The 24,788-nt window shown below is 38.1% G+C and overlaps 1 protein-coding gene across 2 annotated transcripts in view; it reads left to right on the top strand.

Annotated features, from left to right (window-relative positions):
- Nucleotides 1-19,307, top strand: part of PRKACB (protein kinase cAMP-activated catalytic subunit beta) — a 38,651-nt gene extending 19,344 nt beyond the window's left edge. For both annotated transcript variants that reach the window (XM_074152364.1, XM_074152365.1), the window contains exons 4-10: nucleotides 3,692-3,790; nucleotides 4,759-4,841; nucleotides 5,368-5,494; nucleotides 8,020-8,115; nucleotides 9,365-9,487; nucleotides 11,558-11,722; nucleotides 15,795-19,307. In XM_074152364.1, the coding sequence (XP_074008465.1) occupies nucleotides 3,692-3,790; nucleotides 4,759-4,841; nucleotides 5,368-5,494; nucleotides 8,020-8,115; nucleotides 9,365-9,487; nucleotides 11,558-11,722; nucleotides 15,795-15,920 (819 nt within the window). In that variant the 3' untranslated portion in view covers nucleotides 15,921-19,307. The remainder of the gene's footprint in view (nucleotides 1-3,691; nucleotides 3,791-4,758; nucleotides 4,842-5,367; nucleotides 5,495-8,019; nucleotides 8,116-9,364; nucleotides 9,488-11,557; nucleotides 11,723-15,794) is intronic.
- Nucleotides 19,308-24,788: the final 5,481 nt, after the last annotated feature.

The raw sequence follows: 24,788 nt of genomic DNA, 5'->3' as shown, positions 1-24,788 counted from the left end.
TATTTTCTGTGTTGAAAACTTAAGTGCTGTAGTCTGAATCTGTATTGTTACTCCAGCCTGATTTTTTTTTTTTTAACACTTATTGCTCTTAGATTTAAGTAAGTGGTGTCATTTGATGAAGTTTAAATTTTAAATAAAATAGAATTCCAGAGAAGTATTTTTAAGAAATTTACCAGTACAATTAGTTTTTAATGGTTTTGACAAGTTTTTCGGATGTACATTATTTAGATTAGTAGATTCTAAGGTCCTCAATATAAGACCTCTTCTTATAAGGCATTATTCATAACTTTGCTACTGTATGACAAAAACCATATTAAGAAAATATCAATCTGGCAAAGAGAATTTAATAATCAGCAACTGACAAAATGAAAGTCAGCGTTGCCGCAATGTGGACTCTTTGCTACATTCCTGAGTAATTTTATATAATGGAACTATGGCAGTGACATAATCAAACTGTTTTCCCTGAATTGCAGTTCCAGTATTCTTTACTTAGGATTTGGGGTCCTGGACCTTGAACAATGTATTATTTAATTAAAGACTGCTTTGCAGTTGTCAGGCAAGAAGAAACTAATGTAAACTTGCCTTTTCGTGTCAATTCTGGCATTATTTTTTTACTTGGAAAAGCTCAATTTTTTGCAACTTCAGCATTCTCCTATAACAATGGTTTCTAACTTTTATTTTAAAAAAATATCCAATTAAATTCAAAAGGTGTTCCAACACAGTACAACTGAAAGAGAGCTCAGACTATTTCCACCCATGTGGAAATTTACCTCATCATTACTTCAGTAAGGCTCATGGCATCCTGCAGGGACCGTTGCTGTAGCACAAGGTGCAATGGGCATCCCACTGAGAGCCCATCATCAAATTTCAGATTTTGAACTGTTTTTTCTTTGAACCCTTTTTCGTGAATGGCTGAGTCCTTGTCTCTGGAGCACTTCAGGTCAAGGGAGATGATTGTGCCCCTCTACTCTGCTCTCATGAGACCCGACCTCGAGTATTGTGTCCAGCTTTGGAGTTCTCAGCACAAGAAGGACAGAGACCTGTTGGAACGAGTCCAGCGGAGGGCCACAAAGATGATCAGAGGGCTGGAGCACCTCCCCTATGAAGACAGGCTGAGAGAGTTGGGGTTGTTCAGCCTGAAGAAGAGAAGGCTCTGAGGAGACCATATAGCGGCCTTCCAGTACCTAAAGGGGGCCTACAGTGGAGATGGGGAGGGACTTTTTATGAGGGAGTGTAGCGATAGGATGAGGGGTAACAGTTTTAAACTGAAAGAGGGGAGATTTAGATTAGATATTGGGAAGAAATTCTTTACTGTGAGGGTGGTGAGACACTGGAACGGGTTGCCCAGAGAAGTTGTGGATGCCCCATCCCTGGAAGTGTTCAAGGCCAGACTGGATGGGGCTTTGAGCAACCTGGTCTAGTGGGGGTGTCCCTGCCCATGGTAGGGGGGTTGGAACTTGATGATCTTTAAGGTCCCTTCCAACTCCAACCATTGTATGATTCAGAAAGCTGCCATAAAAATAGTCTGAGGATTTAAAAAAATAAAAATTAAAATTAAACACATTACTACCTCTCAGCCTAAAATAAATTGGAAGGCTATAGCTGTAAAATTATTTGGTAAAAGCAAAAATTTACATTTTTAATGATTGCAGTGGACTTGCAGTAAAGATTCACAAGATTGAAGGTGTTTGCATCCACGTATGAGTCTTCTATTAGAAAATTAGATGATTTTGTCTATAATCAAGTCTGAAGTGGTCCTTTTTGAAATACATACTTTTTCAACTCAGCTTAGCATATATAATTATATATTTAGGTATTATATTAGAAATATATTTGTGTTCTGTTAATATCTTCTATTAATTGATCAAAAAATAGGAGATGGTTTAGGGAGAACGCATTTCTATCACTTTGTATATTATGGAAAACATACAGATGTCTGAAATTAGGCAATGTGAAGGCTGCCTAATTTTTCATTTACATTTCACTTGAAACAAGAGAAAGCATATTGCTTGTCCCTTTGTTACCCAAACTTATGCTTGGTTTATCAGGATATGAAGAAAAAAAAGAAAAAAGTAAGAGATGTAGTCAGTAGTTTTGTGTGTAGGTTTGTTATTCCTTTATTTGTCTGCCTTGGTTTAGGCAGGCTGTAACATGACATTGCTTGGCTACTTTCATTACGTAATTGTTTCTGGAAAGAAAATATTGTTAATAAAAGCTCAGACACAAACAAGCTGTTGGAGAATCTGCTGTTACCAGATATCATTTGATCTACAGGAAGCTGTCATTGGACATGCCCCGAGCTCGAGCTCAAATGTGAGCAAAGCCATGTTATCTGAGGCTCCGGTTGAATATTGTGAAGTGTTAAACAGCAGCTTTAGCCTGTGGCATTGCTACCATCACCCTCCAGTGTCTGACCAGCAGAAGATGCAGGGAGGGTGGTAAAGTCTTGTCTAACATTGCAGCTGAACACTTCACAGTATCAAAGTAAAACCTTAGCTTGCTTGCTTTGGTGGCCAAGATCACTCCAGTACCATAGCATTTTAGGGATGAAGGGGACGCTTCCCACAAATGAGTTAATTGGAGAACATTTTTTACTTGTTGCTAAAGATCCATGATTCAAAAGAGATTTAATATTTTTAACTCAGTATTTCTTTTGAATGGCATTTATTTCAGAACAGTAGTGAGGTTTTTTTATAGGTACTACCTTTTGCATCTAAAAATTGAATTTAAACACAATTTCAGTCAGGGTTGGAGTATCTTAGTTATCTGTTATTTATAGCAGTTAGATTTTATTTCCAAACATGTGAAAACATGTGAAAACAGACTTGTTTTGATCACTTTGAACATTTTCTCCTTGTTTCCTATGAAAAAAAAAAAAAAAAAAGTGACTTGGAAATTTTGCCGTCTCGAGATACAGATAAATTTTGCTATAGGGATTAAGTAAAATGGAAAAAATTGATTATGCAATGTTGGGGTTTAACACAAGGAAACCAATTGTTAATTACTGGGAAAGCAATGATCAGAAATCTGCTACTCACTGCCTTGTTAGCAGCATAACATTATCATGGATTCCAAGAAGGTAGTGTTTAATTTTTTTAATATTTTTGCTGAGCGCTTTGCTAAGCGGAAAGGCAAAACCCATTGAAATGTCTGGCAGAAGTAACTGTTGTTTATAAGACTGGAACTTTTGAATTTGTATTCTCCTTAGTCTTCTCCTTACTAACGTGGGAGCTATGTAAAATAAGTCAGTTTACTCCTGTTCACACATAACAAAATTCATAATGAAATGTGTCTGACACAGTTTCCTGCCTTTCTTAGCAAAGGGTCCAAAGATCAAATGCATTTTATTGAACTGTTATCTTGCTGCAGAAGTATCTCCATTACAATCACAAGCAATTCTTAAGAAAATGTAAAGAGATGTTTTCCTTACTGATTCCTGTCCTCAGCATGTAGTAAGAAGCGCTATTTCTAGTGTTATCTGCAAATCATATTGCATGAGTATTACTCTCTAAAATGTTAGACTTTTTAGTCCTTTCTTGGCACCATGGCACCAAGATTGTACTAGTAATCCATAAGGCTTTTCATTATCTGTAAAATTACAAGCTTGTTTCCAAATTGTTTTGCACTGAAAAATTTACCAACAACTAGAAAATGTCATATTTTAACTGAAGATTGCTTTTTTTTCTCCTAGGTTGTCAAACTGAAGCAAATAGAACACACACTGAATGAGAAGAGAATATTACAAGCAGTGAACTTTCCTTTCCTTGTAAAACTGGAGTATTCTTTTAAGGTAATCATTATTTTGAAAGTAGTTGTTTGGTTTTCAGGGAAAGGCATGCTCAAACTTCAGATATTAAAACATTTGAATTTTACAGTACAATAGTATAAGTATTTTTGTTTACAAAGATGCTTCACTTGGCACTGTTACCAGGTCTTGAGCAGGAATTCCTGCACTTGTGTGCACACTTGCACGCACCTCCATTCATCAGGTGATGATTGAAAGGATATCTTCAAATAAATAAATAAAACTTAAACTCTTAGAAATTTCCCTTGTTTTGGAGGGAAACTGGCTTTTGTGTACAGCAGGGAGCTTTTAGGCATCATTCTGTCTTTGAGAGGAACCAAAGGATGTATTTCTGTACCAATATATGGAATGATAAATTTGTAGTTGTTCTGCAAGTTCTTTCTTGAGATTTGTATCTGACGCAGGTCTTAATGACAATCTTAACCACGAAGGAAAGAACTTTGAGGTTAGCTTCTGATTTCATGACAGTATGTACTAGTCAGTCTGTAAAGAAATTTGAGTATTTTTCTAATTTATAGTGATGTGTGTCCTGTATATGTTTCCTTCTGTGTTTGGTTTTTTCTCTTTCTTCTTTTTTAATACCATTTAAAATGAACAAACACATTCTACCTCAGGTTGTCAATTTTGAACTTTGTAGAGTGCAAGGTCTTGTCTTGCGGTAGGCATCTTATCCTCTCTGCCTTCAGGTAACTTCCATTCTGTGTCAGAAACGCACTAATTATCTTTATTCAAATTTACTATAAAATAGATTTCTTGAGACAGATGATGCTTCTTTTGTCCTGTGTGTCTGCACTTTTTTGAGCATTTCTACCTGTATTGCTTTATATTTGTTAAGGTCATTGGATGGCTGCAATTTTTCATTTTCATTCTTTAACAAAATATACTCTATCTAGGAATTGTAGAGACTATAGGATGCCTAATATGTATTTGTGTATGTTTACTTGCTTCCTTAGGACAATTCTAATTTATACATGGTAATGGAGTATGTTCCTGGTGGTGAAATGTTTTCACATCTAAGAAGAATCGGAAGGTTCAGGTAAGAGTATTAATGACATAATTCCTTTAAAAAGGCTTATGTTGCTAATTTGGGAAGATGGTTTTATAAAATTTGTTAGTATTGAAGAAAAAATTCTGAAGGGGTAAGTGCATTTTATTTACCCCTCTTTCATAGACTTAACTAGTCAGGCAATGAAAAACTTGTAATTATTTCTTATTTTTCAATTAGTTAAGGCAGGCATTTGTGATCTATGCATGATAGAATCTTAGAATTCCTATTCATATTGTCACTGAAATTGATGATAGTTTCTAAAAGTTAAATTTAAGTCTAAGCTCTGTATTGTGGGATGTGATTTGCATGTGTATTTTAACTGCAAGATTTAATTAAATTTAGAGAATAAGTGCATCAATTCTACAATGTTTGCTGTTTGTGCTTTTTTTTTCCTGTTACACAGTAAAAGAACCAGTTAAAAGATACTTAATTTGTCTATCCCTGGCAGTTACATGGTTGTTTCAGTATCTTAGCATAGCATTGGGGTACTTAATATTCTTTTAATTCTTCACAGTGAACCACATGCACGGTTTTACGCAGCTCAGATAGTGCTAACATTTGAGTACCTCCATTCATTAGACCTCATCTACAGAGATCTAAAGCCTGAAAATCTTTTAATTGATCAGCAAGGATACATCCAGGTATGATATTCTTCATATATTTAGGTAGCGGAGTCTTGTCTTATAGTGTAGGGTTAGGTAATTCTAGTAAATGTATTTAGAATAAATGGTGTGAAGCTGGTTGGCATGTTAGCATGTATTCATAGAAGGGTTAGAGTTGGAAGGGACCTTAAAGATCATTTGAGTTCCAACCCCCCTGCCATGGGCAGGGACACCCCCACTAGACCAGGTTGCTCAAAGCCCCATCCAGCCTGGCCTTGAACACTTCCAGGGATGGGGCATCCACAACTTCCCTGGGCAACCTGTTCCGGTGTCTCACCACCCTCACAGTAAAGAATTTCCTCCTAATATCTAATCTAAATCTCCCCTCTTCCAATTTAAAACCATTACTCCTTGTCCTGTCAGGGAGCATTAAACTGCCCTACTGCTTACGAATGGTTAAAACCATTGGATTGTACTTCCTCTGACTAAAATTAAGTATGCACAATGGAGCTGTCTGCAGTTGAGTGAGTTGTCGAGGTTTCCCTTGTGGTCTGTGGTGAGAAGTAGGTTCATCTGACCTATTTTATACCTCTACCCTAGAAAAAGATGAAAGGTACCCTAAAATGTCTGGTTCTCTGCATTGTCTATATAAGTCGTTTAGGATAAGCAGCTTAGATATCAACACTGACACTATAGTACTTAATTTCAGTCAGGTGAATCCCACTCTTCAAGAGTTCTAACCTTTTCAGCACATTTGAAGTAAGAGCTGAGTTGAGATCAGATCAGAATTGCAGTGCTGCAAATGACGACTTTGTTTTTACAACAGCCTATTGCAGCACCTCCTCATCTTCCTTTTTGTTCTTATGTTTTTGATTTAAATGGCAAATGGGAAGATGGTATAGAGGAACAAGCATTCTGCAATGCTTAAATGTCCTTAAATTATAGAAGCTCTTCTTTCCTTATTGCGTCACCTTTTGCCATAGCAGAATCTAACAGAAAAATACGTAGTAAAAATGTAAAATGTTTGAGTGAATTGGAAAGGATTCATATCTTACGTTGTTTAAAACTGTAAAATAATTTTGCATGGAGAATAAATTGACGCTGTAAGGAGAAGAGAAATGCAAGTTCTATTAATGTAGTTGGGGAGCACCAGTAATGTAAAGCTATGAATGGCTTACTCCGGAATTGGTGACTCTCTATATGCAATACTATGTTTTTGTGATGGTGGGCAAACTGCAAATGATAATGGATCCAGCCCTCACTCTTCCCATGTGAGGCTGGTTCAATTCTTCTGCTGAACAGAGAGGGGAGCTTTGTGTTCATATGTTGATACTGCAACTCCAACTAAATTTTGTTTAGAAACTTCATTCATTTTCTTTTTGAATTTTAAAGCCATTACTGTTTGTCCCATGCCTGCAGTGTATTTTTCTTACGTAGACTGATGGGCATTCACAAAGACAGAAATGATTCTTTGCTGACTGAAGCGGGTCTGCCTAGTCAGCACATCACCCTCTCCATTCAATTCTAGCGGTGATTGCTGCTGTTTCTATCAAAAATGAAGCAAAAGCTGCCTTGATAGTTTAGAGCTTGGCTTGTTAAATTGTGACGTTAGTGTATCAGAAACATCAGCACATGTTATTGTGTAATTAGCAATGATTATCATTGTGGTACACCACATTTTCTCAGGGAATGCGTTGAAAATGCTTCCAAAAGGAGGAAACAAAAGAAACAGATCCCCAAACAAGCATAGACTTGATATCTTGAAACTGATCCCAGAATTTCGCATGTAACTCCCTGACCTCCATATGTATTCTACAATACGGTCCAGGAAAAATCACAGAGAAGATGATATTGCATACAGAGTTCTGAAAACTTACTGCAGAAATCATGACAAATGGTACGCAGAATTTATAATGGACAAGAACTTGCCATTTGTGAACACGTTTCCCCTTAGTCTTCAAATAAACAAGCTTGACTCTGGTGATGCTTTCAAAGATACTCAGAATCAGAAGTTACTGGAAGACTTATTTTATGTTGTCTTATTCCCACACTAATTTTATATAAAACCTTTGTACACTTATGCAATAAAAGTCTAAGTTTACAAGACTGGTGGATATCTTGACCCTTTTTGTGATTCATTTATTTGTTAACTAAAGGAAAAGATAAATATCTTGTTCATATTCATGTTCTTTAAACTTTCAGCAGTATAAACAGTCTGACGTGAAAAGTATAAGAGAAATTATTAATGTAATTGCAGTACATGTGGAAGATTAGTAAGCCATAGTTCCCACTGATTTTTTTAAATTATAATTAGGAGCTTGTGTCAGGGGGGAAATACGTATTTAGTGTTATTTATTAATTTTATCATGAGAAACCTTCTATCTGAATTCGAAGTATCAAAAGGACTGGCTACTAAAGGTACATCTGACCATATGATACTATGTGATTTGAGAAACAAATTTTTGCTCTGTATGAAATAGCTTTCCAAAATATTTCAAAAGTACTTAATTTTTAATTTCTTTGTAGAAATGCACTTACAGTCAATTTATTTCTTCTGATGATAGGTCACGGACTTTGGCTTTGCAAAAAGAGTAAAAGGAAGAACTTGGACGTTATGTGGGACTCCAGAATACCTGGCACCTGAAATAATTCTTAGCAAGGTACTTTGTCCTGTCATTCAGCCATGCATTTGATGCCATTAAAACTTATCACCCAGTTACCCAGCTGTGAGGGATGAACAATTGGTGATACTTCCAAAACTCAGATCTTGACTAGTCAACTCCTTATGAATTACACAAAATGCCATTGTTGCATTGTGAATATTTTTTTAGCATACTAAAACTTACTACAAAGCATGGATTTTCAGATAACTGTACAGAACTTTCTACATATGCTTGCCATGTAACTTGTGAGGAGAAAAAGGGGTTTAAAGAATCTGTAATTTGGTTATTTAACTAGCATCCTTATCAGAACAGCAGATCTGAGTGATTACATTCTAAAGTGTTAACAGACTAGAACAGGAGCTCCAGAAGTAACAAGAAACCACATATTGGATGAATCAGTAGTCATAGAATTATAGAACAGTTTGGGTTGCAAGCAACCTTAAAGACCACCAAGTTCCAACCCCCCTGCCATGGGCAGGAATACCTCCCACTAGACCAGGTTCCTCAAAGCCCCATCCAGTCTGGCCTTGAACACTTCCAGGGATGGGGCATCCACAAATTCCATGGACAGCCTGTTCCAGTGTCTCACCACCCTCACAGTAAAGAATTTCTTCCCAATATCTAATCTAAATCTTTCAGTTTAAAACTGTTTCCCTTTGTCCTATCATTACACTCCCTCATACAGAGTGTCCCCCCCCCATCTTTCCTGTAGGCCCTCTTTAGGTACTGGAAGGCTACCATAAGGTCTCCCCGGAGCCTTCTCTTCTCCAGGCTGAACAACCCCAACTCTCTCAGCCTGTCTTCATAGGGGAGGTGCTCCAGCCCTCTGATCATCTTTGTGGCCCTCCGCTGGACTCGTTCCAACAGGTCTCTGTCCTTCATGTGCTGAGAACTCCAAAGCTGGACACAATACTCGAGGTGGGGTCTCATGAGAGCGGAGTAGAGGGGCAGAATCACCTCCCTCAACCTACTGGCCAGACTTCTTTTCTGTCACTTAGGGAGTTTTGTCACATCAGTGAAGCTCAGCATAGGAATGTGTGCAAAATGTTTCACTCTCGTCACTGTATTAGGCTTTAAGTACGTTGCTGTTGGAATCTCTGAGCTTCAAGTTGGTTTGAACTAGGCTGTAAATTCTGTATTAAACAAGCAATAACACATTTGCTTTCTTTGCATTGCATAGATATATATTGAAAATCTTAAACTATGTTAGAAACATACTAGCAGTGGTGTTTCTCATTTTATCTAGGGTTACAACAAGGCAGTGGATTGGTGGGCGTTAGGAGTGTTAATCTATGAAATGGCAGCTGGATATCCCCCATTCTTTGCAGATCAGCCCATTCAGATTTATGAGAAGATTGTGTCTGGCAAGGTGAGTGAAGGCTCTGTGTGTTTTTGCAAATGCAGGTTTTTGTCTGTGGAGAACCTGGTTTTTGTGTGGAGTAGGTGCAGAATTTGCTGGCTACTAGGCAGGGAGCAGTTTGGAAAGAATATGGCAAAGGTTTGTAATGTATGCTTCATAAGCGCAGATATTGTTACAGTGATATTAAAAATTGAAGTTCTGAAAATGTTCCCTGCTTTCAAATTTAAAATGTAAGTTATTAAATTTATGGACATTGTGGTATTAAATCCTTTTATGCTTGGATAAAAATGATCCAACAACTATTAACAACTCTATAGCTGTATGCTGATTAGCCTAGCTATTTTCTTTTCTAGAAATATTTTTGCAGCTTTTGAGCAGCTCTAAAGAGTTTCCATAATTCATAGTAGGTTCTTTACTCCTGTAGTTCAAGAAATGTCTAATGTTCTGTTCAGCCTCCATTGTTACATAAAATTTTTAAAAAGTATTTCCAACTTTTCCCTTTTATTTTTCATTAATATCTCTTGGTGTGCCAGATAGCATAAAAATGTGGTCATTCTGTTGTTTCTCCTTCTGGGCAGTGTTGTGTCTTCAAGTTTCTTTGTGCTTACTTGAGTTGTTACAGATCTTCTCTTCCTTGTCACTACATAAATGAATACATGCTGTGCTGCACCTTATATGCTTCTGTAATTCTGATCAAGAGAAACACCTCACTAGGCCTCATGGTGCACTGCAAGGACAGAGATTCCTTGTCTTAGGACCTTATTTAAATCACAAAGGTGGTTGCTCTTTGAAAGGCTCTTTGAAGGGCTGTGACCCTTCAGCTGTCTCCATGAATATATGGGTATTCATTTATGAAGATATATTTTAAAAAAATTTATCTTGGAAACTAAAAAAACTTGGGCATTTTTCACAGTCCTAATTTGTTTGACATTTGTACTGTTGATCATCTGCCTCCTTTACTGAGCCCATGGATAGATGGTTGCAGAAACAACACTGGATTCGAACTCTGGAAATTGTAACATTCAGTTCTCAGCTGGCACTATGTTTCCTTTATAACCTTAAGTCTTTCATTTAATCTACCTGATGCGCTTAGTTCTCTGCTTAAACAACTTGACTTAATGTTTCCTTACTTCTCAGCTGTCTAGATACTACATTCATAAAAACCTGTGAATTTCTCTTATACTACAATAGAGCCATATTGACAGGTAAACTGAAGCGGTGTCCTTGATTATCAGACCTCTTGATTTTTGCAACGTCTTTTAATGTTAAATAATTCAATGTTCTGCATTTATGTCATAACCGAACAGCAAAATATAGGGAGTGTCAAACACTGAAACTACAGGCATGACAAATACAACTTTCTGCCTGTTCTTTTTCTCTCTCCCATCTCAAATGGTGTCAGTGGATCTTTTGCTAATAAAACCCTATGCAATTACATCCCATAAATCATCTTCAAATATTTCGTAGCCAGGTTTGAATTAATTGTATTGGCAAGTCACTCGTGCTATCTTCAAATAGTGCTACGTTATTTGTGTAAGGCTTTTGGTGTTGGTGTATTTAGTTATCAGAAACAGGTTACACTACAGCATAAAGTTCCAGATTGAATTTTCACATGATTGCTGAATATTCAGTTATTTCAGAGTGTGTCTGTAAGTTTATATGCTGTGTATATGCTATACTATACTGTATCTCCCGTGTGCATGTGTGTATATAGTATCATCTAAAAATTTGTTCCTAGAAAATAGTTGAGAATGCTTTGAGCTGAGACACCAAGTTAAATTTAGCTTTTTATCATTACATTAAATTAGTATTTTTCCTCAACTCAATCAGATCTAGAAACTTCCAGTTCAAAAAACAGTAGATGCACAAGGTAGTATTACTGATAAAGGCTCTGTGAAACAGAAATACATGCGTGACAATGATCATTTCTCTTTTTATGCATTCCTACTTGATTTATTTTTAGAGGAAGAACAGAAAATAGCCCTAATATTTCCTTTTGTGTGAACGCTGTTTTATTTCACAGGGGGAAGAACCAAATTTGTATGTTGTTTTTTTAATGTTGTGGATGTGTATTTTTAGGTAAGGTTCCCATCACACTTCAGTTCAGACCTAAAGGATCTTCTAAGAAATTTACTCCAGGTAGATTTGACCAAACGATATGGAAATCTCAAGAATGGTGTAAATGACATAAAGAATCACAAGTGGTTTGCAACTACAGATTGGATTGCCATTTATCAGAGAAAGGTAAGACCCTTCCTGATCAAAACTATTACCGGTCTTTAAGGGGTTGAAGTAAAATTTCTAGTTATTTTGCTTATTTTTGCTTTCTGAAATCTATCACTTTTAATTAAACTAAGAAAAGGTGAAAGTAGTTCGATCTTTAACATTCTGAAGGGTTTATATTGATTGAATTATGTTTGTTTCTTGTTAGTATTTTTTCCTTGACCTCTGTGTACATTCATGTTCTCCTAACAGGTGTTGTGCTTTAGTCTATTTCTGGAATATCTCAGAATGAGCCATCTCCCGCCTCTCTCGCTTTTTATTTAACCCCTGCGACAGTGGCATCTATAAATACTCCTCCACAGCAGAGAGGAATCTGTTTTCCTTCCCAGCTAGTTCTTAGCCGTCAGACTGTGCTTCAGTGTGGAGGAGCTCCAGCCAAAGCTGAAGCTTTGCTGCTAAAGTATGCTCCCTCCTTCTTGCTTTTGCTTTATCTGTGATTGGGACAGGGTCAGATGCAGAGAGCGTCTACTCAGTCTTCAGTGTCTACTGAGTTTTTGCCTTCTGACACTGCACTTGAATTGACTGCAGTTCCATCAGCTGCAGTAATGGAGAGAGCCCTGCTGAATGCTGTTTTCTGGCATTTTTTTTAGAATGGTTTTCTAGCCCTGCTTGACCAACACGACTTGGAATGTGGTTTTTAGAAAGTCCATGCCCAGCTTGCACTATGAACTTCAGGCTTGCATAAGAATGAAAGCAACAGAGAGAATTGAGAATATTTTCAGAATGCGAGCAGCCATTAAAATATCGGTTTGAGAGGAGCATGTTACTGGCTGCCGGGATGAATGAAACAGAGCTGCGAGAGGAAACTGGGGAAAGGGATGAGGATGATGACAATTCAGACTAGGTCTGTCTTCCAGTAGCTCCAAAGCTCCCATTCCCCTTCAAGGTAGAGTCCAAGTTAAGTATCTGTATAGTAGTGAGTTACTAGAAACAGATTAAGAGATTATTTTTTTCTCTCAGATGCAACCTCTGAATTCTTGTTTTTTCAATAGACAACAATAAAAGACTAAAATAACTTCATTGCTGTTGTCCCAGAAGACTCAGGTGGAGAAATAATTTTGTGTCCAGATATTGGTTAAAAGGTTAGAATCAAGCGATAACATTTCAAGGAATTGGTTGACATGGTTGAAATGCTAAGTCTTGATTATAGAGGCATGAACTTGCTGCTCTAACAGCAGTATTTTAAAGGCCAAACCTAAATACTAACAATAGTTTCTAAAAAGAAACTGGTTGTTTGGCTACACAAGCTGACAGTACAGTTGTTGTAGTATTCACTAATGTAATAATTACTAGAAGACCAGGGTACAATTAACACATCTTGTATTCTTTCTATTTATTAAGTACAGATGTTTTAAGAAAAGATTCCCCATTGCAGAATTGTAATTACCTGTTCTTTGCTTTCTTAATCCTTTTTACAAGGCAGTTCTATATGCACTGAGTTTCATTCCCCAGTATGCTGTCTGGGGACACCCAGGCCCCATAATATTAAATCAGATGTTTTAATAGCGTGCTAAATATATTTTAACATTGTAGTGCACTGCTGTAGAGAATTACTTTCACAGAAACAAGAAATATTTTAAAACGTGAACTAGTAATACAGTCAGAATAGCTATTACTAGTTTTAAAGAACTGTGAAAATTGATGCTGAGTAAGTTTGAAGCTAATTACAAGGAATAAATACTGCAATATTAAGGGTTTGAAACAACAGCGTGGATTGTACTATCATTTAAGCAGTCATGGAAATACAGCAATAAACTTTGGGTTTATACCAGCTTTTCACAGTGGCTGTTACCGCAGCATGTTTTTTTCCTGAATAGACGTGGTGTTCCTTGGCAGCTAATGTAATGTGAATAATTTGTTATGCTACAGTCATAAGTGAACCAGCCAATTCCTTAATATTTCAGATAAGATCAAGTCTTTTTTTGTTTGTGTAGCTGTTTATTAAAATGCTGCCTGATAATATGGTTGTACTTAGGGCCAAACAAGTATTTCTACCATAAACCAGTGTTATCTCCTGCAATCTCTTTTTAGCGATTTCCTTAGTGAAGATAATAGGAAAAAGTCTGAGGCATCTCATTTGAATGTGTTCTAAAATTCTAGCAGTAAATAAAGATATTTCTTGTGCTCTGAGCTTTGTTGTAAGCGAGTAATTGAAAATCAATTTGAAAAGACATGGAGAGAGAATGCAGGTAATGGTAAATGTGTGGCTTTGTAGGTTAGGTAGGTACACAGACTGTATTCTCTCAGGATAAATCACCTAAACACATACATTGTTTTAGGAACAAAAGGATACACACCTGACAATTGTAGCACAATCTATAAATGCAGAAAGTTACTGTTATTTCTTGGGGGTGTATGGTGTTACCACCCAAAGTCAGCAGAGTTTAATTCGTATTAGTCTGTGCTGTACCTCTTCAATTTACTGATTCACACGCGCACACAGACCCTGCCATCAGTGATATATACCTGACATACTCCTTGGGGTGTCCTAGAGAGAGATACTTCTCTGATGACTTTGCATTTCCAGGTTTAAATTTGCAGCACCTCAATAATTTTGCTGTAATTTTGCTTACCATAAAGGTGGATAAATCAGGCACGTGTCAAATGAAAAGGAGGAATACGGTACTGACAGTCACGCCTCCAACTCCAGTTTGTCCTAGCCCCGTGTCAGTAGAATCTCTCCTTCTCCCTGGTCTTCCATTCTCTCTGGTCCCTTCCTTACCATCCATTCTTCATATTTGCTTCCTGTCAACCCCAAACCCTGCTTACTCCTTTCAGCATGCAGTTGATTCTAAAATTTACGTTATTTTAAGAAGTAATTAAGCTTAATTTTGAACTTTGAGGTGAGATAGCTAATATCAATTCAAATCTTAAACCTTCTAATCTGAGTGAAGATGGAATTTAGTAGTCTGTTCCCTAAAATAGCATGTAAGCATCTGCAAGTTGGGAACAACAACTTCTTTATCTTCTTTCTTTAATTTTTTTTCCCCCTGGCTGTGTTGGGACAGCATAAGCTGTTAGCCAGTGAAAATGCAGCTATGTCCGTGTGCAGACCTGTATCTTCAGTTTAACCTCCAAGATGAGTAGAGACTGAAGTGCACTAATTGGGAGAGAGAGATTGAGGATGTTAAATTGTAGCCAGACCCAAGGATTTTATGTTTAAGGTCAACCTCAAAAAGCTGCAGGTTCCCTCAACTTTAAGAAGCTGCAGTTAAGAGGATCCTTGGAAAACAACTGATTCCAATACCTGAGTGTGAATGGCTCACCACCATGCAGGTGACAGGAGATGTGCCCGATCTCAAGGCTAATGGAGCGTATATGTGGATTTGAGAGGATGCGCAGGCAGCCTTTACCCGAAGGGGTTTTCCATCCTTGATTAGAGCTGCACTGACTTCCCGTACAATCTTTTAGTGACCCCTTCAAGCCATTGCTTGTCTCTCAGTTGTGGCCTAGTTTTGAGAAGGCTTTCACTTCTCACTTACAGTTAGGTCCTAGGAGGAACTTTGTAGGAGATGCAGAACAAAACGTTTTAAACTTGTATTAGGTTAGTTTTTATTTGGAAATGGAGGATTTTTGGGAAGTAGGAGAAGGGGGGCTCCAAACAGCCCTGAGATTTCTGGGTTGTGTTGATGGCAATCAATCAACTCTGCTTCTGCCAAGACCGTGTGACTGTTAGACGCAGCCCTCGCCGCGCTGGGAGCTGCGCCACACAGCTGATGAGCTGAGAGCACGGTCTCTTCTGCAAGAACAGAACTACACTTTGTTTTGAAGTGGAAGTAATTTTTTATTGATGTTTGTCTGTGAGGTATTAGTCTTTTTCAACTTGGATTCATACATCTGGGCCTGCACCTTCTTTAAAGTCTGGTTTTATGTATGTGCCACAACTTTAAGCTGGTTCACTGTAATATCTGGTTTCTTGGCAAGATTAGAGGAGTAATGGGAATATTGTTGTGCTCGTTATCACGGTGTTCAATCTAGAGATATTGGGCTGATAACGTTTCATGTGCGCTTTTTTTTTCCTCCCCAACTACAGGTAGAAGCTCCATTCATACCAAAGTGCAGAGGCCCTGGAGATACCAGCAACTTTGATGACTATGAAGAAGAAGATATTCGTGCGTCTCTAACAGAAAAATGTGCAAAAGAATTTGCTGATTTTTAGTAGGCGTAAGAGGACAAGATGACATCAGGGCTCACATTGGGATCTTTGCACTCTGTTAACAGATGAGGTGGAGCTGAGACCATCATATGTCAAAACAGTTACCTAGTTACTTCATTCCACAAAGCTGACTGAGGTCTTTATTGCCATCTTCCATGTGTGCAGGTTGCACCAACCCTTCTAACTAGGCACAATTAAGCAAGCACTGTTTGTGCAGTAACACAGAATAATAGACCACTTTCCTACTTAACTTTGGTTTCTGTCGTTCTTTGTTTCTGTGTATTGTTCATTTTCCCCCCTTTAAAATGAAGTAGTTTTTTACCCAAGAATGCTCCATTTTATTTTGAATAATGTATTATTTGTGTGAGTGAAATGGAAGGTGTTGCGGCTAGTGTGATTTAGACTGAAGTGAAAGATAAATGTTGCTTCTAGTCTGTGCCAGCCAATAATTCTTGTCTGTCTTGTGTCTGATGCTACGATTTATAATAATTTTTTAGTAGCTCAGACTAAACCTAGCCAACATTTTTAGCATTTTTGAAGGTAGTATTTATCGCCATATAAATGTCTGCTAAATTAACTTAAAAACATTTCTTCCTGGAGACTGACCAAAATTCAGTAGAATCAATTGGATGGCTTAAGTAGGGGACAGTAGCTAGACCCCGTGCCTTGGTTTTCTACATCCCTGCAGTTTTCGTCACTGCCTCCTTCCTTTGTATTTCCCACCTCGGCAGTAGGTAAATTGCCATAACCAGACTGTAGCACGGAAAGCTTACAGTCTCGTGAGAGGGAGTAATCCACCTGGTCTGGATTTTGGACCATATTTAACCAAGTCAATTTACCAGCATTTCAGTTGGCAGGTATGAAATGGCTTTTTTAAGAACACGAACCCTAAACTCTTAAAGGAAGTTTTGGTCAGTATTGTAGAGAATATGATTCATTTTGATTCACTGTTTTTTGTTTGTTGTTTGTTTTGTTGTTTGGGTTTTTTGTTTGGTTTTTTTTTTAAAAGCCAATATTTGGGCTCCCAAAATATTCCTTGTTTTGAGCCTTTTTTTGATTATAAAAGGCATCCATTAAAATGAAAACCACCACACCACAAAAAGCAAAATGCGCTCTGCCATTAGCTATGAAAAACAAATGGTTTAGCAAATGCAAAATAATGTTCTCGATGCATTGCTGGATGAACACGGTTATTTTTTGTTAGCTGTTAAGAATAAGAGGTTATTGCCAAGTTTTTATTCTGGTATACTATATTAGTAAACTGAGGATGGAGTACTGCTACAATCATTTTCTTTTTAACTACAGCACTTCATTCACGAAGAAAAGAGACAAAGTTTAAAAACTGCAACAGCTGGGTTTATTTTAGTTGCGTTGTGTCTTCATTTCTAACCTACTTTCAATCAAACAGAATGTATGGTCACACAGATATAAGTATTTGGGCTTAATTGTTTTGTATACTCTCACCAACTGACTTAAAAGATACCGCTACCATGTGCTAGCTTTGGGCACTTTTACACATTTATTTCAATGTTAATAATCAGTGGCTCAGCACTTTTTTGGGGGTTGCTTTTAAACTTATTCATAGTAGTTTTATTTGTACACTTGATTCTGGCTGTCTCGGTGACCTGTCTTAAAACAGCACATCTAAACAGTTTAAACTAGACTCATATTTTATGATAAATTTACATGCATACAAGGATGAATTGTTTTTAAACAACAAAAAAAAAGAGCTATATTGATACATAGCCATTGTATTTGTTTGGACGTCAGTGCAAAGCAGCCACTGGCATTCCTTCCTTTTAATCTGTCTGACACTCCTTTAAGAAAAGCCTTTGTAGACATTTTACAAAAAGAGAATGAAACGTACCATCCAACATTCTGTATGTTTAGGTTGTTGAGCATTTTTGCACAACGTCATTAGGAGGCTGACACTGAATGCAGTCTTTGTCCACCCATATTTACATATGTGCAAGAAAAGTATAAGATACTTTGCTGTAGCAAATTTTATGTAACAAAAATATATCGTCACATTAATAAATTTAAAGAAATCCTTTGTATGAAAATGTTAAAATCTTTTGTATTTCATTTAGACCAAGGACATGCTGCTGTATGCTAGCTGTATGCGATAAATTCTACAGTAACTTTGTTGTCGTTTATGAACTTTAAAAGATTTTAATAAATGTTGGAGATCACAATTTGATTCTGTTATGATTTTAATTTTTAATCATTACATTTATAATTCTAGTAAGGCTCGGAGATTTTTCTGTTTTGTAAAATACTGTAGTCATTCATCTTGCGTGTACAATAAGACAAAAGTCTAGGAAATTGGTTCTGACATGTCTGTCTGATATCCAGATTAAATTCTACGTGGGCATAAGTGGAAAAGTCATCTTAATGCCATGATATTATGCTATTTTTTGATTTTTATGAAAATCCTGTTAGAAAGTAAAATACTTTTCCAATATGGCATAATAGACTTCAGTATGGAAATGAGATTCTATTTTGGAAAAGGAGGGGAAGTGTGCAATTTCCAAGGCATTAGTGAGTACATTTGACAATGTGAGTATTATACAACCCTCTCATTTAAACACAGTCATAAAATATAACTACAGAATATTATGTTACCTGTATTTAATTTGAAAAATCCTTTTCACAATATGGAAAAATTGTATATCTATGACAGTAGAAGCTTGTTAATTTTACACATTTGAGGAATTAAGTGTTGAACTATATGGTATATTTTAATTGTACTCTAGTTGTATGTAACTTTCATTTCCAACATAAAGGATTGTATCTCATTAAGTAAATTGCTTTTTTATTATCTTGTCAGTTGCATTAAAACCCTTATTTTTAAATCCTTTAAAGTATTTTACTAATTTTTGCAAATAATTAGATGTTTTTAAGTGCTGCAATAGTGTGCAATATAGTAAACATTTATATACAGAAGTGCGAATTAAATTATGTACAACACTTGTGCTGCTTCTTTGTGAATCAGAATGTTGTATGATGAGAGTCGTTGCACCCCCCTCCCCCCCCTCCCCCCCCACTGCAAACGGGTTGAAAGCAAGAGGAAGAGGTTACGAAACAGTGCGCGTATTGGTGGGGACACGTTAAGCTTTACACTAACTAGGATGTTTGGAGAATATGGTGTGGAAAACACTTAAGGCACTGTGAGAAGTCAGTGAGTTGGACTTCTTAGACAATCAAAGGCAAGCAAGGTGGTCATTAGCCGCAGTATTGTTTGTCTTCATCTTTTCACATTCAGACTCGATGCTTTTTATTCAAGATAATTGCCTGTTTTTAAACTGTCTGCAGATCCCGCTGTACAAACGTTGTGCTGTGTCTCCTTGTGCTGTGAAACAACCGATAGAAGTAAAGACTGTTCATGGTCTTGGCATTGTCTGTCTTGAGGCTTTTTCTGCAAGTGGTGTTGGGAGAGGTTCTGGTACCTGCTCTCTGTAGCGCAGCTCCTCCTCTTCCTGCTCTCCCAGCGGCGCTTCGGCCTCTGCTTCTGCTGCCGTACGCCTACGGACTGCGGGTTTTGTCGTCTCCTTGGGTTAGTGGTACAAATGCTATATTACTTTTTAAAGACCTTTGAACTTTTTTCTAAAGCTGAGCTAGGAAGCTGCAGAAAGATTGTCTTCTGCTTTTACTACAGCTCCCGTGCAAACACAGCACGTCCGGCAGCAGATTTGAAGGCGTCATTCAAATCTGTTGTTCTTCTGTTTTGCTGCCTGTTTTGCTGCCTTTGTAAAGAGGACTTATCCCAGAATTCAAGAACCATTCCATAAGAAACTGGTAAAAAGATGATTCCATTCTCCAGCTGGGTGCGTGAGGCTGATCTGGGTGTGTTTGACAAAAAAATAAAATTGTATGGCCACTGTAGTTTTACAAGTGTGGGTCTTGCACACATTTTAAAAATGTTTTCAATAGACAGCTTGAGGAATGAACTGATTGAGGCCTCTGACAGAAGGGGTGAAATACAAGTCTCTAATGCCAGGTAGGGCAGTGAGCGCTCCCAGTGAAAGGGTTAAAGCTCCACAAGGATGTTTGAATGTCTTCTAGATAGTAAATATTTGTCGTCTTACATGGGAACTCTGTAATGTGTTGGGTTTTTAGAAGGATGAGACGGGTATCTTGAGGCAAGATAGGATCTCAAGATAGCTCCCCCTCTTAACTTTTGAATTTGATGATAAATAGAAAAGTTGTAGTTAAATCTGAGGTCTAGTCACATTTTGACCTTTTGTTGCCGCCTTTTTTGTATACTACAAAAAAGGATGCCTGCCTGAAGGAAACTTGCATATATTGAAAATTTAGTTTATTCTTATAATTCATTACAACAAAAAGTTCCTACCTCAGTGGGATAACAGGAGCTTGAGGTTTCCGTGAAATCATTGGGATGAGTTCCCAGTAGTCTTATTTCAAAGCCAGTAAAATTTCTTTTAGCATCCTTACAGTCTAGTTGTCCTGTTCTTTTCCTCAGAGGGTCAAATTCAAACATTTGTGCAAAAATGTACTTCTAAAAACTTGTTTGTGTGGCTCTGCTTTAAATTTTAAAAGCAACTTATTTGTGGTGTGGAATTGGATTAGCTCATGGTCAGTGAATCACGTAAGAAAGACCCAAATGTGACAAACTTGCACGTTCCTTATTAATGCTCAGCTGACAAGATTTAGATTTTGATACCGCTACACAGTAGCGATCCAGTACCTAAGTGCAAATTCTGCTCTTTGTGTTGAGAAGCTGCCTGGCTGAGGAGGAGGCATCTTTGCTAAGGACAAGATAGAAAAAACACTTTGCCCAACACATGGACGTGGTTGAAGCATAAAAGCTCTTTCTGGTGCAAAGCTTGTTCTAGTTGGAAGGAGTTTGAGGATGGAGGTCGGTGATCTGTTCCCATACATACACAACCACAGTAACAGATGTTTTCCTTTGCTGGGAGGTAGAGATCAGAGACTTCTGCCTTTGCTTTTGCTTCCAAGGTGCTGTGGAAGATTGGAAAGGACGCAGCTGACTCAAATGGAGCAAGGTCTCAGCAGCCTGGCATGTAGTGCAGTATGTTCTGATTGTGTCCAGTCAGTTACAGGAAGAAATACTAGTGATTAGTGCAGCAAAGAGAGAACTGGAGTGCTTGGTTACCTTTCTGAAATTCTTCCACCATCAAGACAATTTGATTTAATTTAAAATATCCAACACATTTAATGGTATATCAATGCTTTGGTCTACAGAGCAATACCACAAGAACTGTCTTCTACTGGAAGTATCATTCTTTACTGTCTATCTACATTGCTACTTTGAATGTATTTGTAGTTATCTAAGTAACAGTTCAACCAAATGAATGCTTGATTGGGATGCCCTTTCAATTTCTTCCATCTTTACCATCATCTTTCTACTTGATGTTTGCATAAAGCGGGGATCTGGGCATCAGGGCTCTATTAGTGACAGGTAAAACCTTGGATGAGTAAACTGACATAATTCACCTATCTCACAGGTGTGTTAATTGAAGTTAAGCAACCAATATTTGGTTATCTCACAAATGTCCAGAATTTATAAAATAAACTCTCTTTCTACTGCCACCTTAAAAAAAAAAAAAAGTTATAGTGTGTGTCCCCAGTAAATACATTATTTCTCGTTATTCTCATACCATATGTATCGGGAAATACGCATCTGGCAAGCTTGCTTACTGGTGGGAAAAAGAGAGAGGAGTTGAGCATGTAGCCTTAATAGGAACATTGTTGTAGCAGAAACAAGGTCATGGTGCAGAATCATCCTAAGGGCTATGTGATACAATGGGTAAGTGATGATACAGTTTGTTAACATCAGCACATTAGTTCATGACAGGAACATGGTTCTCCTTCTGTAGAAGCATCTGCTCGATGGTTTAGGACATAACCCAGGGACTTGGCTCCAGGAGGAAATCCACACCAGAGAGCCACCTCCTGTGGCCAAAGCACCCAGAGCTCATTCATTCTGGAAGAGAATTTCGTAACGGGACTGGGTCAGCTGCAAGGTACGTTTCCTGCCAAGAGAAGTATTGCAGTGAATGCTGGAGGGAAAAATAACTCCCCAAAGTCTCATAAATTAGTTGAGTTTTTTTTTAAAGCCTCACAAGGAAACTTGAAATAACACAAATGCTTTTTTACTCAGGATTTGTACAACCCAAAGCTATGCTTTAGGGCATTCCTACTATTATGTCTAAAGTTATTAAACTGATCTTGATTCTGCAACTCCTTATTGACTAACAGAACTCAACTCTGACTTTTCTTGAACTTCTTTTTTTTTTTTTTTTTTTTGTTCCCAATTACTACCTGTAAACTATAACAAGTCGTGATTTCACCTTCACCCAGCTTCTCTGCAACAAAACGCTCCAGTTGCATTCACTTGCCAGCAGATGGCACATTTATATGGTGTGGAACAGTGTGTGTTAAGAAATGTCAGCGGCAGAGCACAGTAAGAACAAGAGTCTTGGAAAGTATAGATGAGCAGAAGGGAACGAGAAATTTGGACTGTCAGATGATATATGCAATACCAACCGTGAGTATTTGCTGCTTATGTATTAGTAGATTTTGCCTTTAAATCCTTTCAGAGTTAATTATTAATCCTTGCAATTTTTTCTTTTTTACTGGTTTTCATATCAGCAGCAGCAAAACAGGAGGTTTTGACACTAATTTGAACAAAAGCGCTTTTTTTTTCATAATATATATTATTGCAAAACTGTATGAAAATTCCACCAAAAATCCGTGACTGATAAATCCTATTTTCGTTAGGGGATAGAACGGGGGGGGTCTGTTTTAATAGCACACAATCACACTTCTGTATTATGTGCACTTGAAAGATCAGAAATCCACTGCTTTTAAGCAAAGATTGTCACAAAAAACCAATCAAACAAACCAACCAAAAAAACCCAACCAAACAGGAAAAGTGCTTCTAAACTGGTTCATTAAATGTATAGTATTTATATTACAGAGGATATACATTTTTCGAGAGTTGGATGCTGATCAAATTTAGATGTTTCTCTACTAATTACAGTTGTAATGTTTACAGGCAAAAAATATTGTTCGATAACATTCTGAATTGTGACCACCAGAGCAGCTGGAGGACAAATAAAATTATGGCAAACATGTTCTTGAGAGCATCTCTGATCAGAGCCTCATTGACCAATTTAGAGCCCAGCAAATTTTTAAAAGGTGAGTTTAACTGTTATAACCTCAATGCGTAGCTTTTGAGTGTCATGTCCGCTCTTGTTCACATGTGAATATCTGTTTCTCTTTGGTTTATGTCAAAAGAGAGAGAGGGGGGAAAAGAATCATCTAATGTGTGACTGGAACACTTACCCCGCTGCCACAGTGGCTCCTTTCTTGCAGTCAGTGGCACTGTTTGCAAGCACGCTCTGCCAGACAACACGAGCATCCTTGTAGCCTTCAGCTTTGCACACAAAGCATGGGGTTGTCGTGATTTCTTTTGGTTTCTTCGTAGTTCAGTGCCTGTGAGCAGATAAGAGAACCCATAAGCCTCCCACTGGCACCAGTGACCGAGAACTGCAGAGAAGACACTTCTCTGGGTCCGAGGTGCTCCCCAGTGGGCTGAGGAGCAGCACCCTCCACGGCTGATCCATGGAAGAAATGCCATACTCTGGTCTTCCGTGCCTGGTGTCAGTTTTAGCAGTTATACCAGAATTCTAACGTGTAAAGAAGATGCCAGTATTTACCAGAACATGGGTGCTTTACAAATCTTAGAAATCTGGATGTTTCTAAAACAGGCTAAAACTACCTGCTACTGGCTAACTCTGCCTGCCTACTGGATAGCTGCTGGGAAAACTCTGCCCTAGAAACTCACTCAACATGATCTGCCCAAATGCCTCTGAAATATGATTGTTCTCCAAAATGGCTATGGTTAGCAAAGGTGGACACCCCTCAAGAGCTCGCCACTATCCAAGTGTTGCTTAGATCTCTGTGTGTGCTCAGAATATTTTTTAGAAGAAAACCACAAAGGAACAGACCGGTTCGGCTGGACTCCTGGTACCAAGGGGGGTTTGTGACTAAGCCTGTGCTCTGTTCTTTATTGAGCGCCTACGTGGTCCTGAATCCTACTCACCCTTGGCTTCTAAGAAAACCTCCTGATGGGAAGGTGATGTAAGAATGTTACAACAGTACTTTTAAGGAGAAATCCATCACCCCCCGGAAAGTCCGTGTAGGATTAGAGCGGAAACCCTCCGTGGGCAGGAGTGGAGAAGGCTCTTAATGTCCCCACGTTGAAAACGGGGGAGAGCTCAGCACAAGCGCGTTGGAAGATTTTGATTGCTGCTGTCAGGTGTGGCTACTGAGGAGAGGAGACACTAGTCTTACCTATCGTAAAAATAATTCATAAATTAGGGTTTTTTAGAAATGGAGGAGGTATTTGGGGTTGTGCCTGCAGAAAATATTTTCCAGCTTGCGGACTAGGTGTCTATGATGAGTGTTCCCTCTGTCTGGGTGCGGGGTCTCCTCTGTCTCTTGAAAACGTGTTGTGTGAGGGCCTGTAGGTGTTCTGGCTTCCACGGGGGTCTGTACTGGGCCCAGTTCCCAGGCACAGCATCCAGGGAAGTAAAAGCTCACACCGGAGGCTGGCGAGGTACGGGAAGCCAGCTTTACAGCCCGGACTGTCTCAGCCTCACCCCTCTAAATACTGTCTGGAGAATGAGGAGGAGGAGCAGGAGTGTACATGGTTTTCCAGTGACAGGCAGGTTCTTCACTCCTGGGGGAAAAAAGCTTCCCAGCACAGTGGGGAAAAAACCTGGCAGTCATTTCTTAATGTAGTGTTTGGAATACAGTTGAGATTTCTGCGTGTGTTTTATTAACATTTTTCTGTCTATAACTGTATTTCTCCATTCTTGA

This window comes from Numenius arquata, chromosome 8, assembly GCF_964106895.1.
Source record: "Numenius arquata chromosome 8, bNumArq3.hap1.1, whole genome shotgun sequence".
In the NCBI taxonomy this organism is placed as follows: Eukaryota; Metazoa; Chordata; class Aves; order Charadriiformes; family Scolopacidae; genus Numenius; species Numenius arquata.
The sequence above is the reverse complement of the archived record's forward strand: the minus strand, read 5'-3'. Positions and strand labels throughout refer to the sequence as shown.